Source organism: Phycodurus eques, chromosome 12, assembly GCF_024500275.1.
Source record: "Phycodurus eques isolate BA_2022a chromosome 12, UOR_Pequ_1.1, whole genome shotgun sequence".
In the NCBI taxonomy this organism is placed as follows: domain Eukaryota; kingdom Metazoa; phylum Chordata; class Actinopteri; order Syngnathiformes; family Syngnathidae; genus Phycodurus; species Phycodurus eques.
The window spans coordinates 15,338,295-15,352,500 of NC_084536.1; the positions used below are offsets into that span (position 1 = coordinate 15,338,295).

At 38.4% G+C, this 14,206-nt stretch overlaps 1 protein-coding gene across 1 annotated transcript in view; it reads right to left on the minus strand.

Annotated features, from left to right (window-relative positions):
• Window positions 1-1,025: 1,025 nt before the first annotated feature.
• The window catches only part of LOC133410249 (potassium voltage-gated channel subfamily H member 7-like), a 48,059-nt gene continuing 34,878 nt past the window's right edge, over window positions 1,026-14,206 (minus strand). The window contains exons 11-15 of the mRNA XM_061691110.1: window positions 12,527-12,614; window positions 12,264-12,437; window positions 9,057-9,210; window positions 5,204-5,384; window positions 1,026-3,732 (exon numbers count right to left, since the gene is read on the minus strand). Of these exons, the coding sequence (XP_061547094.1) occupies window positions 3,448-3,732; window positions 5,204-5,384; window positions 9,057-9,210; window positions 12,264-12,437; window positions 12,527-12,614 (882 nt within the window). The 3' untranslated portion in view covers window positions 1,026-3,447. The remainder of the gene's footprint in view (window positions 3,733-5,203; window positions 5,385-9,056; window positions 9,211-12,263; window positions 12,438-12,526; window positions 12,615-14,206) is intronic.

The window sequence follows — 14,206 nt, forward strand, 5'->3', positions numbered from 1 at the left end:
AACGGAGACCCCGGACTGTTGAACAGCTGAAGCTCTACATCAATCAAGAATGGAAAAGAATCCCACCTACAAAGCTTCAACAATTAGTGTCCTCAGTTCCCAAACCTTTATTGAATGTTGTTAAAAGAAAAGGTGATGTAACACAGTGGTAAACATGACCCTGTCCCAGCTTTTTTGGAATGTGCTGCAGCCATAAAATTCCAAGTTAATGATTATTTGCTAAAAACAATAAAGTTGATCAGTTTGAACATTAAATATCTTGTCTTAGTAGTGTATTCAATTAAATATAGGTTGAATGTGATTTGGAAATCATTGTATTCTGTTTTTATTTGTGTTTAACACAATGTCCCAACTTCATGGAAATTAGGGTTGTATAATGGCATATTGGTTGCAAAAGGAAGCAACTATATACAGAAAATCATATTTAAAGAATAATAAAAGAATATTGCATGATTAGAAAATTCATTTTATGGGAATAAATATGCTGTAAATCACAAATCATGCTAGCATATTTCTTACAACATATGTGCAAGTTATATTTTCTTGCTCTCTATCTGAAAAGAATATTTAGGAGACAGTATTTATATTTGCGGTTGTTTATATTTGTTATTTATATTTAAGAGGCCAAAGTAAAGAATTCAAATAGAGCCAAAATTCCTCTGCAACAATTACGCTGAGCTTTATGTCTTTTAAATTGTAATTTAAGGGTACAGCGTTAAGGTGCATGGTGTATTTCTCTCTCTCTCGCTCTTCCTCTCTTTCTCAATCCCTCCCCCTCACTCTCTCTCCCCATCCATCCAGCCATCCAGCAAAAATGCTGAATTAGCTAATGAGAGCAACTCAATAAATTCTGCATTAAGCCTGGTTTAACCGTGACACTAAAAGTTCAAACTTTTAAGAACAGACAATAATACCAATACAGACTTCCATAAGGTCCAGCTTTTATAAGGGATCTGTGCCATATCATTGTTGCTTTCATGTCATATAAACATATGGATTAAAAAAAAAAGTCATTTTCTCCGCTATTTTACTGTCTCCTTTTATTGCCAATCCCACAGTTTCAAAACAAGCATCTTCTAACTTTCTAAAATAATTAAAAAGTAAAAAAATAATATATATTTTTTTAAACATTTGGTAATACAATGAGTTTCATTTTTAGTTTCTAGCAATGTTTCAATATACAATGCCACCAAAATTGTGCTGGGAAATGAAATGACTTGTTGATATGTTAAAAATATTCTGACATAGCATTTGTATTCACGGTATAGGCACAAGACCCTATTTCGGGGCTGTCCATGTGCAAACACTAACTTTCTATGTGGTAAAAGACAAGTATACTGACATCATTATAATATAAGCTATTTTGGGCTAGCAAGTGGTGCAAAAACAATGTCTATACAGATTTAAAAAAAACCCAAAAACATGCTTTTGTCTACAAATGATAGTGTTATGTACAGTAGGTGCACACCTGTGACCTAAGTAATAATGCACATTGTATAAAGAGACAGTTTTACAGTATTCTGGATACTGTAAACTGCAGTGCAATTGTCCATAACCCCTGAGTCACACTTCAGAGAAGACAGGCATACAGCCAAGGATTCAGAAACAGTTCTGGTACCTCAGTGTGAATGCTGTAGTACACTAATACGTGCAAAAATACTTGGATGGGCTCAAACGTGGGGAATATTTTGACCCACTAGTTCTGGTTTAGTGTCATCCAAATAAATCTGAACCAAAATTTATTCTGTCTTTGTGACTCGTAGTATAGCATGCAAAGGTTTGTTTCTTGTATTATATGCTTATATGTGAAGAAAGAAAGTGTTTTGAATCCTGGACCCGCAGGATAGTTGGATTTCATTCGCTTATCATGTGCCTGCGTAAACAACATATTGTTAAGCTCAGATCCATCTCTCCATCTGCTCTGCCACTAAAAAGTGAGAGTTTAGTGGGAAATGGGGGAAAAAAATTAACTGTTAAGTTTGAACAGGACCGTTGTGCAGAAACACAAGGGTAATTGTTTAAACCTATTAAGGAATAGACTCTTTGAAATAATATCATCTTATTAATTCTTATACGCAATACACCGGATATCAACGTCAACACACTTGTTCAAATGCCAGTTTTTTGTGGAATAAAAAAGGTATAGTAAATAATTTCAAAACTTTTTCCACCATTATGAAAATTGAAATTTTAAAAATCTTTTCAAGAGGGACTGTAAAAATAAACAACTTAATAATGTGATTGCAAAAGTGCCCACCCCCTCATAATTCGGCTGTGTTCAGAATTATTTTTTATTTATTCATTTATTTTTTTCCAGGGGTAACACTGACCGCAATTTGGAATGGTTCATAATTCCTTCCACCTTGTCTATAAACAGCCCAAAAGCCAAACGTTGCCACCATCATGCTTCATTGTCGGTATGGTGTCCTTTTGGTGATGAGCAATGTTGTTTTTGCGCTAAACCTCCCTTTTGGAATTTGGGACAAAAAGGTCAACCTTGGTTCAATCGGATCATAACACATTTTCCCACATTTATGGGAGATTTAGTCCATTTAATGAGTCTGAATATGATTGTGATTGTGTGTGTAATTCTCAACACAGCCACATCTCTGTTACAAGAGGGTGTGTACACTTAATTAATTCAGTTGTTCATTTTTACTTCGCCTTTCGAAAAGATTAAATTTAGTTGTACAGGGAAGAGGTCACATTAAATTTGGAAAAGGTTTTGAGATCTTGGCTTTCATCTTTCATATGACAAAAACCTGGCATTTGCACACGGGTGTGTAAGACTGCATATCCACTATATTATATCCCACTTCCCAGAAGATGGCAGACATGTTGCACTAAAAACACAAAATTTGCTCATTTCCATATTTCTGCTCATTTCAAATCAGTTAGGCAATAATATTTTCATAACATTCATTTCTAGAAAAAAAGTGCCTCAGAAAAGAGGTCATTTAAAACCAATTACAGTGCATTCTTTTTTTTGTAGAAAATCCGACTAAATTATCATGAGAACAGCTTAGAGTGACTGCTGGTGAATATGTAGTCTTTAATTATCACATTTCAGTCCTATCCTACTAGTTTGGTGAAATCACAGGCCTATTTCTAATACTTATTTTATATAAGTATGTCCATACATACAGTACTGTATGTGTGAGGTTTTGCATATAACAGAATGGCTACTGGTGGTCTATAGTGGCCTTGGTGGTGGTTTGCGCTCTCTAAGTGCATTGACATTGGAAATATTTGTAGAGGACCGTGGCACTGTTGTACCGCAAAGAACAGTATTCTATCCAAATGCATGAAAAGAAACACATTAAATATACTACCAAGCAACTGCAAATCAAGAATATATATTTGTCTGTTGCAGCATGCTGATAAAAAGTGACTAGCATGTAATTGCAGCATTACAACCCAGAGGTTAGAACACAAATGCTGAAAGGTTTACGGCCTTGGTAGCTCTGGGTCTGAGACAGGTCTTTGGAGTCCAGTGGCGTTGAGGTTGCAGTCAGAAGTGGGGGACGAGGAGGAGGATGTTGGAATCAGGATCAACGTTGACTGTTGATCCCTGCTAATCTCTTGCTGCTGCTGCTGTTGTTTTTGTGTTTCTGTTTGTCTTTGTAAAAGCAATGTTGAAAGATTATCCTCGACCGGCACCTTCAGGCTGGCCAAGCTCGGCATAGAGTCTTTGGATTCCTGAAAGGCTCTCTTGACTTTGTAGTTAGGGCCCTGTGTAGGAGAATGTATATGTGTATATATATATATGTGTATATATATATATATATATATATATATATATATATATGGGTTAACAATGGCACCAAGGTGGGTGGCATTTTTTTTTCCCCCTGCAAAACTATACTCAGAAATTCCATGTGCAACAGACATCATACAGTTTGTTACAGTTAATAATTCAACCAGTTTTTCAATATATTTTCAGGAACGTTATGTCAGACAAAAAATGTTGAAGGTTGCAACTAGTGTTGACTGGCTAGTCTGGTATTTTTATTTTTTTTGGGTCCATATAATGGTTGACTTTCCTGTTATGTTGCAGGTCAAATTGTAAATGGGTCAATTTGAAGACATAACACAAAGTGTAAGAAATACTGTAAAATAATAATAAAATCACTTAAAGTCACTGCAAACAAAAAATAATAAATGTCTTCTAAATTTGACAGTGGCGGCACGGTGGAAGACTGGTTAGAGCATCTACCTCACAGTTCTGAGGACTGGGGTTCAATCCCCGGCCCTGCCTGTGTGGAGTTTGCATGTTCTCCCCGTGGCTGTGTGGGTTTTCTCCGGTCACTCCGGTTTCCTCCCGCATCCCAAAAACATGCGTGGTAGGTTAATTGACAACTCTAAATCGCCCGTAGGTGTGAATGTGAGTGCGAATGGTTGTTTGTTTGTATGTGCCCTGCGATTGGCTGGCAACCAGTTCAGTGTGTACCCCGTCTCCTGCCCGATGATAGCTGGGATAGGCTCCAGCACTCCGGCGACCCTTGTGAGGATAAGCGGCTCAGAAAATGGATGGATGGATGGATTTTACAGTGAAGATTGTTGTTTACATCTTTGCCAAATTTGAATGATTAAAGAAAATCAGCATGTATATAAAATGGTCCTTCTCTCTGTTCTAAAATGTTGAGGGGCATGTCCTCTGAATGCGCTGAAACCACATCCCACTCAACTGTAAACTGTCAATCAAATATTACTAGTCCTGGAAAAATGGATGCTACTTCGTCTAAGCATCTTTCTTATGCCTACACATGCTGCGTGTTTGAGCCGTGCGAATACTGTATATCCGCTTAAAGCCTCCGGTGGCTGGAATATATCCCTACCAGGTCGTCGCATGACTTTTTGTGTCAATGATGGCGCTCTAAAGTGGCCGTGCCAGCTTGAAGCCCCTATCCAAAGACGTCCAATTTTTAAATGTGCTGGGGGTACGCGGGTCCACAGGAAAAAGCTTGTTATCGAAATCATTAGACATCAGACAGTGCCAATATCAATATGTGACACTATTGGATTGTAAGACATAACATCAACATCAATATTTTGTCCCAGCTCTGGTAAGTGATCGATTTGCATGAATTATTTCAAAGCAAGAACTGTATTGATTCCAAAGGTTATCTAACTGAGGTAGGAAGAAGTGTGTTGTCAATTATCATCACGGTGATCAAGGCAACCTTTGACAGTCTTCACTTACTTGACTTTGTGTATGGCTGAAAAAATGGCCCGCTGTCAACGCAGTAGTTTGAATTTTCACAGCAGATCCGTGATAGTCTGGACTAGCGGTCACAGTGCTGTAAGCTGGAGGACCCAACATGGGCTGTCTCTGCAGCAGCTGCAGGATGGTTTGAATGTCGGACATTAGCTGAGACTCCAACCTGAAAAACAGCACAGATGCTCACAATGGACCTCCACCAAGGCTTTCAGTAAAACAGTCTATAGGTGAATCTCAGTAAATTAAAAATTTAAAAAACTAATTTTCTTGCTCCCACATTCCAAAAACATGCATGTTAAATACAACTGAATTGTATGCTGTACGGCAGTGATTCTTTCCCATACCAGTAGGCGGAGCGCTTTGAGAATCCCTGCTCTAATTTACAGAGGTGCACTTGTGAACAGCTCCAGTCCAGATTATTAAAAGGGGATAACATTTCATCCAGTTTCATCATTTCTTCTAGACCTAAGAGGAACACAATGTATTTTACACAAGCACACCCTGTGCACTAGTTGACAACTGTGTGCTACTAGCACTACTAGTGACATTATAAAGTTCTGCTAGTTGCACACAGATGTCAACTAGTGCACAGTTTTGCCTCACTAGTAACATGTAGTTGTCCTACTAGTATGCCAAACTTGTCCTACTAGTGTGCCGCAATGTAATATACACTAGTGGAAGGCAGTAGTGCAAAAACATTACTAGTATGTGACACAGTTGTTCTACTAGTGTGCTGAATTCTTACTCAAGAGGACAAAGTGTGTACTAGTACATAGACCTTAAACTGGATATCAAGGATATCGAATAAATGTTAAAATTGCTTTCCATAGAGTCTCATTAAAATGTAATTAGAACACCACCATCATAAAAAAAAACACAAAACATGATCATCTGAAAGGTGATCACTGAGTTTCCTTTACTGACCACTAGATGGGTCTTTCGATCCATGCTAATGGACTGAGGATTGTGTTATGGAAACAGTGAGCCAGTGAAGGATGGTGTTCTTACCAAGGGTGATAATTAGCTTATGTACGGGAGGTGTGAATCTCATGTTTACTGCAGATAAGTACACTATTTCCATGAATGTAACCATGACTACATTTCATCAGGACACCTTGTTTAAAATCTACAGTCAAAAATGACCCCTTTAATTACATAGTAATTTTCTGCAGTGATTGAAATAAGAAATCATGTGCTTGTAGGTTTTAAACTTGCGATCAATATTGGATACAGCACAATATTAATAGTGCACTATTTTGTGTTGTCCACAAGCAACAAAAAGCTTATCGAGTCAGCTCATATTTGGGGTGGGGGGAAAAAAGGGGGATTGAGTGTATTGTAGGGAATAATATGACTTATTTGTGCAAAAATAAAATGAACTAGACACATGGTGTTGATGCTGCTGACATTCCGCAGCCAAAAATACCACCTGCTGTTTATTTACAGTATGTGTCACGCAGTTGTGCTGTAAAAACCTTATCTCTCCTGAAAATTACATCAAAAATACATTTGCTCACGCATTGATATATGTCCTTGCTCGTACAAACAAAGCTGTTGTATCAATTAATTCTTGTGTTTCGGATATGTTATGGTTCTATTGCCCTAAATCCCACCTACAGTATACAGTATTTATTCCAATATTATCTCTTGCCAGGTAGATTTTCTTCCTCCACCTTCTATATTCATTGGAGCAAAATGAGCTAAATTGCTGGCAGGGATCTTGGTGTAAGCACATCTTATTTTCATTTGTGTAGGAGGTGACATTTTTTTGTCCACTAATCATTACCATCTGAGTGGTTGGATTGGATTATAAATAAACATAATATTCACAATTTTTGAAATAGTTTTACTCTTCGAGAAAACTTTCAAGATGCACTGGATGTTTGCTTTAAGCTTCATTTTAATTCTTAAAAAAAAGAAAAAAAGAACAAAAACTTACTTCAAGCTTACACTGCCCCAGCATTTACGACCAGTTAATTGTGCTTTGAGGTACTCTTGCAGAATATTGCACTGATGTGTCTCAATAAAAAAATGTCTACTTCATCAGTGGTTCTCAAACTTTTTACATCTTATAATATAAGCTCTCCAAGTACCACCATCATAACCGACAACAGTAGCACAGTGGGCCTAATTGGTCATCAAAAACGAGACAGGTTTTATTCCTAAAAACTATATGAAATATTATTACATGCCAATGTAACATTATGCACAGTTTGAATATAAACACTGCACTTGAATATAGGGGGGAAAAAATTAGATTACAATGCAATGAAAAATGTACCTAAATAAATATTTAAAAAACAAAATCTTGAGCCCATCTCAGTTTACTTTGGGTGAGACACCAGTTACACCCTGGATGAGTTGGCAGCCAATCACAGGGAACATATAGACAAACAACCATTCTCACTCCCATTCACACCTAAAGACATTTTATTGAATGTAACATGCATGTTTTTGGAAAGAGGGAGGAAGATGGAATACCTAGAGAAAATCCACACGAACGAAGGGAGAACACGCAAACGCCTCACAGAAGTGCCGGATTTGAGATTCGAACCCCAAACCTTAGAACTGTTAGGCAGACGTGCTAACCGCTAGCTCATCATACCCATTTACATTTTATTGTATAGAAAATGCCATTTAAAGAGAGTATATTTAATGACCCTGATCTCGAACTACACGTAAATAACACCAGATGACTTTGAATTAAGGTTGCCAACTCCATCCATCCATCCATTTATTTCCGCTTATCCGATTTTGCCTGATTCCAGTGTCAATTAATTTTAAGACTCTATGACCTGAGCCCTCAATAGGCAGACCACGGTCCTACATTACATATGTCAATCTAGTTTGTGATGATTCCTACAAATGTGCAACTCTTTCTCACGGATACAGATGTCTTATTTTTGTCTTGCATACCTTTTCTGGTCTGTACGAAGTGATGATGATAAGGTACTGTAAACAACTATGGACACATGGGGTATTGTATATTTACTGTGTATATATGTGTATAGACATGAAATAGTACATTGCCGCACGTGCTGGACCAGGGCTTCTCAAACTTTTTGGGCTCTATTTTCCTTATGAGCACAAATCTGGCGCGTGCGGGACATAACTCTGTAAGTTGGAGGGTTACACCGGGCTGTCATCATCTCGGAGAGGCACGCAACCGGCATATTTAACAAAAGGGGCTGTCTGCACCGGTGGGCGTAAACGCAGCCGACTTCATTAGCCACCAATCGAAGCGGCTTAATCTATTCATTCCCTTTAAGTGAGGCGCAATGCAAGCATGGAGAGAGTGATCCGTGGTAGGGAGGAGTAATTTAATTGGTTTCGTATTTTTGTTGTACCAGACCCAGGTGTACAGGAGGTATGCACTTTTTACAATCATAATAATTAATAATTTATTGCACATTATCCCCCAAAGTACATCTCGCAGGCTAGTTTGAGAGCAACTGCGCTAGATAGCTAAAAGTTTTATCTTAACACTGGCCAGTTTACTGTATTTTTACAATTTCCTGCCAGTTTTATGATGGCATCTTGACCTTGAAATGGATCAATTCATCCAAGCATCCATTTTCTACACTACTTACGCTGTTGTTGGTTACAGGGAGCTGGAGCCTATCCCAGCTGACTACACACTGGACTCCATAGAGCATAGAGACAGACAACCATTCACGCCGTCACTGAGTGGGAAATGAACCAGTGAAGAATTCTGTTTGCCATTTCTTGCTTCTAAATCTGAATCAGATTATGTTCTACTTTAAAGATTCCACTTTGAGAAAGGACCATCTGTATGCTGACCCCACCCTAAAATAAATAAATAAATAATACACACCTGTTTAAATGCTCTTGCAGCTGATTTAAGCGCTGTTCCACCTCGCCATAGGTAAGATCGCTGGCCGAATTATCATCTCTCAGCTCCTGGAACTGTGCTGACTCATCCAGGTAGTCTCTGGACTTCTTGCAGACCCATTTATCACAGCACAGATCTGCAGAGAGCGCAAAAGCAACATGCATTCTTTACACACGTACATGTGGCGCAGAAGGATGTCACCACTTAAAAGAAAAATAATAATCTTGCTTGTTAAAACAGGCTGTAATTAATCTCAAAAAGATTGCTGAGTGTAGGTTCTTTATTGTAATTCATCAGGCCTTTGTCCCAGTGGAATTACTCGAGCAATGTTTTCAAGTGGCCCATTGTTATCACAGTTGGACACCTGGTATCATTGCCCTTGCTTTCCAATCATGTGCGTCAGGAGCCTTCTTGGAATTAAAAAAAATATATAGCCGCTTGTATGGTTTGTCTATCTGTGGATGCAGTGTGTGCATGCGGCTTTGTACCAGCATGATGAGCCATAAAGATACGAGGAGCACTGTTCTCTGTCATGTGTCTTTTTTCTCATGAGCGACACTGTGCTTTGTCCTCACACGGCCTCAGCATCCACTGAGAAAGTCAAAGGAACAACAGAAAGAACCCTTATCAGGAAAACACTATTGTGTTCTAGTAGAAGTAGAAGTAACGTCCTGTGGTCAATTGTATAAAATATTAGGCACTTGCTATGTTTGAACTGCAAGCCCTGTCAAACATTCTGGTCATGTCATGTCATCCGCCCCCAAAATTTTAAACTGTAAGTTTTTTAATAACATACAAACGTGTAAACCCACAGTACTTGGTTGTAACATAATATTTTAACAACAAAAGTACAGCACCCCCCATTGCCTCAAAAATGGTTTGCTCCACCCAATATGCTGTCTTTCAGTGGTATGGCGTAAGGTTCCCGGCTTAAACCAGTCCTCCAGTTATCGTTACCAGGCCTCATCTTTGCTGCATTTAATCATAAGCAACTGTGTACGTTATTAGGTTGGAATTAGGTGCCTTTTTTTTTTTTTTTTTTTTCTAGATATAGGAAACGATTCAGGTGGTGCTACAGTACTATTGTCCTCTGTTTGAACTGGATTGACAAAGGTTGGTTGTTGTGTCATGTACACATGATAATATTAAAGCCAATGTGCTACTGAATATCTTATTGACTGGCATAGGTGTTTCTAATCTAGGCCATCTTCGAGACTTCAGGCAGGAGACAGCGTACATCCTGGACTGGTCACCATGCCTATTGCAGGAAACATCATTCTTTTTTTTTTTGGATACATTTTACATTTGATCTAAATTATGTTCAGTTTGTCTGTTGTATGCACACAACAACACTACAATATTTTGATGTTAACTACTTTGGAGAGCAAATAGATACTGAGTAACAAGCAATCTAAAGAAATCATTTCCTAACTTTCTTTTGCTTTGCTGAATCTACTCAGTTATAGTGAAACTTTGTGAGCAGTTACAAAGTAATGCGGCAGAATCCCTGTCTGTGTCTGGGGTTATTCGTGAAAAAGTTGTAAAAGCACATAGACAAAGTGAGGTGTTGCATACTGAGGCTGTGACAGTAAACAGGACCATCAAACTGGTGTGGATGGAAATGCCAGCCTTGAAAAGGTACATCATTGATGTTGCAGCACACCGCAATGTCCAGTTATAGCTGCTATTTACAGCACCCAGAATCATTTGTAGCATTTGTTGCTGTGCTGTCCAAAGAGAAGATGCCACTGTGGTGTTTTAATGGCACTGCACTGACAGATGTGCTGTAGGGCATATGTTACATAACCACCCACAAAAGGAGAAAATCAGTGACAGAGAGAGATGATATAAATATAGAATACAGTATTTTTATTCGTATTTAGTTTTATCCCTTCCACAAGCTTTAAACACACAAACTTATTTTGTTTTATTTTAAACACATTGTAAACACACTTTAACATCCCTCCAAAAATTGCAAACGTAAAATTTATAGAAAATACTGTACATATTTTAGTGTCTGTGCTAGATATCTGCCTTTTAGGTTGGCGATCGAATCTGCGTGGACTGTGGCCGACAGCAGCTCCTATGTGAGCGTGCTAATTGTGTTTATGGGATTTACTCTTCTCCTGGAGTTCAATAAACGGTTGACAACTGCATCTGTGACTCCTTTCCCATGTGCATTACAGTTTGCAAAGACAATCACTCTAACGTGAAGCTCAGGTATGTGCAGGGGATAGGGACCAAGCCCTGCAGCAAATAGTTTATAATTGCCTACAAATGTCACAAAATATCAGCAAAAAACATGAACCTCCTCAACTCACTTCAACATTGTTCCTTGGCACCTAGATGCCACAAAATGACAACAAAGCATTATTGTTGAAGAGGTTTTGAGGTTTGAGTCACCGATCTGCTATTTTCTTTTTTTGCTTTGACTTGCAAGCAAAAATTAGAAACACGGGAAAGTATGGGGCAGTGACCTCAAATCATTTCGCAAAAAGCGGCCGTTTGGAAGATAGTGAACAATTCTTCAAAAAAAGAGGCTTCAAGCTGTGTAGTTGAAGTTTACTGTCAAACTAAACATAAAACAAAAAGAATGAGATGTGTATTTTAAAGCTACCACACCGAGGCGCCCTGAAAACCGGCCACCCGGAGGAGGCCACAGCGACCCAACGCCACACCCCCAGCCAACCCCCACCACCCACCTCACCCGACGTACCCCGCTGCCAAACCCCCCACTGCACAACCCGATGCCCTCCAAAGATAGGTGTGTGTAGTGCATTAAAAGAAAGGGGATGAATGGCTTTAGATAAGTCTGTGTATCTTAAGACTAACAAACAATGCAAAACTCCATAGGTGGGCTAACGATTAGAATTGTTGTCGCTGTGTTGTAACCCTTGAAGTAATGGATATTTGTACAGAAATGGTAGAACAGCACATGTAGACAGATAATATAACAATACTCTCAGGCCAGAGTCAGAGGGAGTAGGAAGATTACATGTATTGTGATGTACAGGATTTCTTACTCGAACGTTCTCTGCTGAATGCTACCATAATGCAATGGACCTGATGAACTGTGTATGTGTGTGCTTATGCTATAATTGGCTTCTCTGTGGCTCTCTATTTCAAGAAAGAGTAATTGTAATTCACAGAATATTTTTTTTTTTTCTTCAAGGCGAACAAACACGTTACCTTGAAAAGATGGACTTCTCCTCAAGCCGTTTGTGACCTCGTTGTGTCTGAGAAGATTAGAGTCCAGAACGGGGCTGCTGGGTGTCGAGGGACCCCGGACTTCGGAACTACTCTTTAGGCATAGGTTTGACTCCCTTCCCCTTTCCAGTTCTGTACCGACGTCATTGTTTTCCACTGGGGAACGGCAAATAACACTGGTCATCCACTAAGGATGAAATAGGAGGCTGTAGTTGCTGTGTATTGATTCTCTATTGAAGATTTACCTTTGGGTGGCTCTGGTGTGAATGAAATCCTTCTTTTAATACTCCTGGTTCCCTCACCGTCTGAGTCACAGCCCTCGGGACTGGGAGGCTGCAATAATATAAATAATACTGTACATGTTAACTATATCACTGTGGATGTCATTTGTCTCCCAAAACACAGGCACAGAGTAAAAGCCACACTCGCTTGCACTATCATGTCTTTAGTTGAAAAACTACACTGGTGCGTAAAGATACAAGCCATTGTTCGGACAATTTTTTTGCTTTAACTTGAAAGCAAAAATGTTAGACTTTAGCAATGTATGGTTGCAATGAACTCAACTCACTTCACAGCAAGCAGTACTTTGAAAGATAGTGACCAATTTAAAAAAAAAAAAAAAAAAAAGGCTTCAAGCTGTTTAATGCCTCTCCCAGTTTCCTGTCAAAATAAACAAAGACAATTACACGTTGTGTATTTAAAACAACCAAATAACTTTGCTTTAAAGACCACAAGCTTTATGCTAACACATAATGCAAAGCGCCATTGATGGGCTAACGAATAGGATCTACGTGGCGGTGTTATTAGACTTTAAGAAACGGTGAAGCAACACATGTAGACAAACCAATCCAACAGCGAATCAATCATGCTGCACAAAGTGTTTAATTCTTCACATTCTATTTAATTATGTTATTACTGTGTTTTTATAAAATACAATATTATCGAATGCTATTAATTAAAAAACTCAAAGCCTGGAATGGATCAATGGAATTTCCATTAATTTCAATATGATTTGAGATACGAGTGTTTTGAGTCACATGCATAGTCACAGAAATAATTAAAATCGTATCGCAAGGCACTAACTGTATTTAAAAATGTTGAAATGTAACTTTTGGATTGCAATGTGTTTTAGCAACAAGTGTGCATATCATTATTGTTGCAGCAATGGAATAGTGTTTTAAAATAATGTTCTGAGAGCGAGTTTAACTAGTATACCAATGAAGTTGATCTGTTTTCCGACAATATTAACATAAAAAAGAAATGTGATTATTGTGTAACAGCTTTTAATTTAATGCTGCAAGTTTATGTTCCATCTTTGTAATGGAATGTATGCCATTGTTACCTGCTGGAACTAGCATTTCGTCACATTTAAATGAATAAAAATAATTGACGTTTGTAATTTCCAAAACACTGTGCTCAACTAATCAACACATGTATGTACATAAAAAGAAAAAAAGTTGTTGTTGTTCCACTGAAGTCCTGTCACCATCAGTAGTGCGCTTTCAAACTGTTGCCAACTGTCAAAACAAATCAAGAAGGCAGCATGCTAACAACAACGCAATGTGCTTCTCCTAAATGCATGCGCCTTCATCTGTGGATGAGACAGACGCACATATAGACACGCAACTCCCTTCATAACATAACCTTAGCCGGCAGGCGCAGTGAGGGGACATCCAGTCTCTTCTTCAACTATATGAGATCAGTCATGGACAACGAAATGTCTTCTCCTCTTCATCCCTTACTGAAATAAACTTGAATTGCTTGACTAGAACGGTTGATGCTAACTTTAATTCTGGTGTCCGTGGGCTTGAAGTGCTTGTGCCTTTGTAGCACATTTTGTTGCATGGAGTACAGAAATAATAACTAACAGAGTTTAAAGGGTCCTGACTCTCATATGAATTAATTAAATTCATAAAGTACTGACT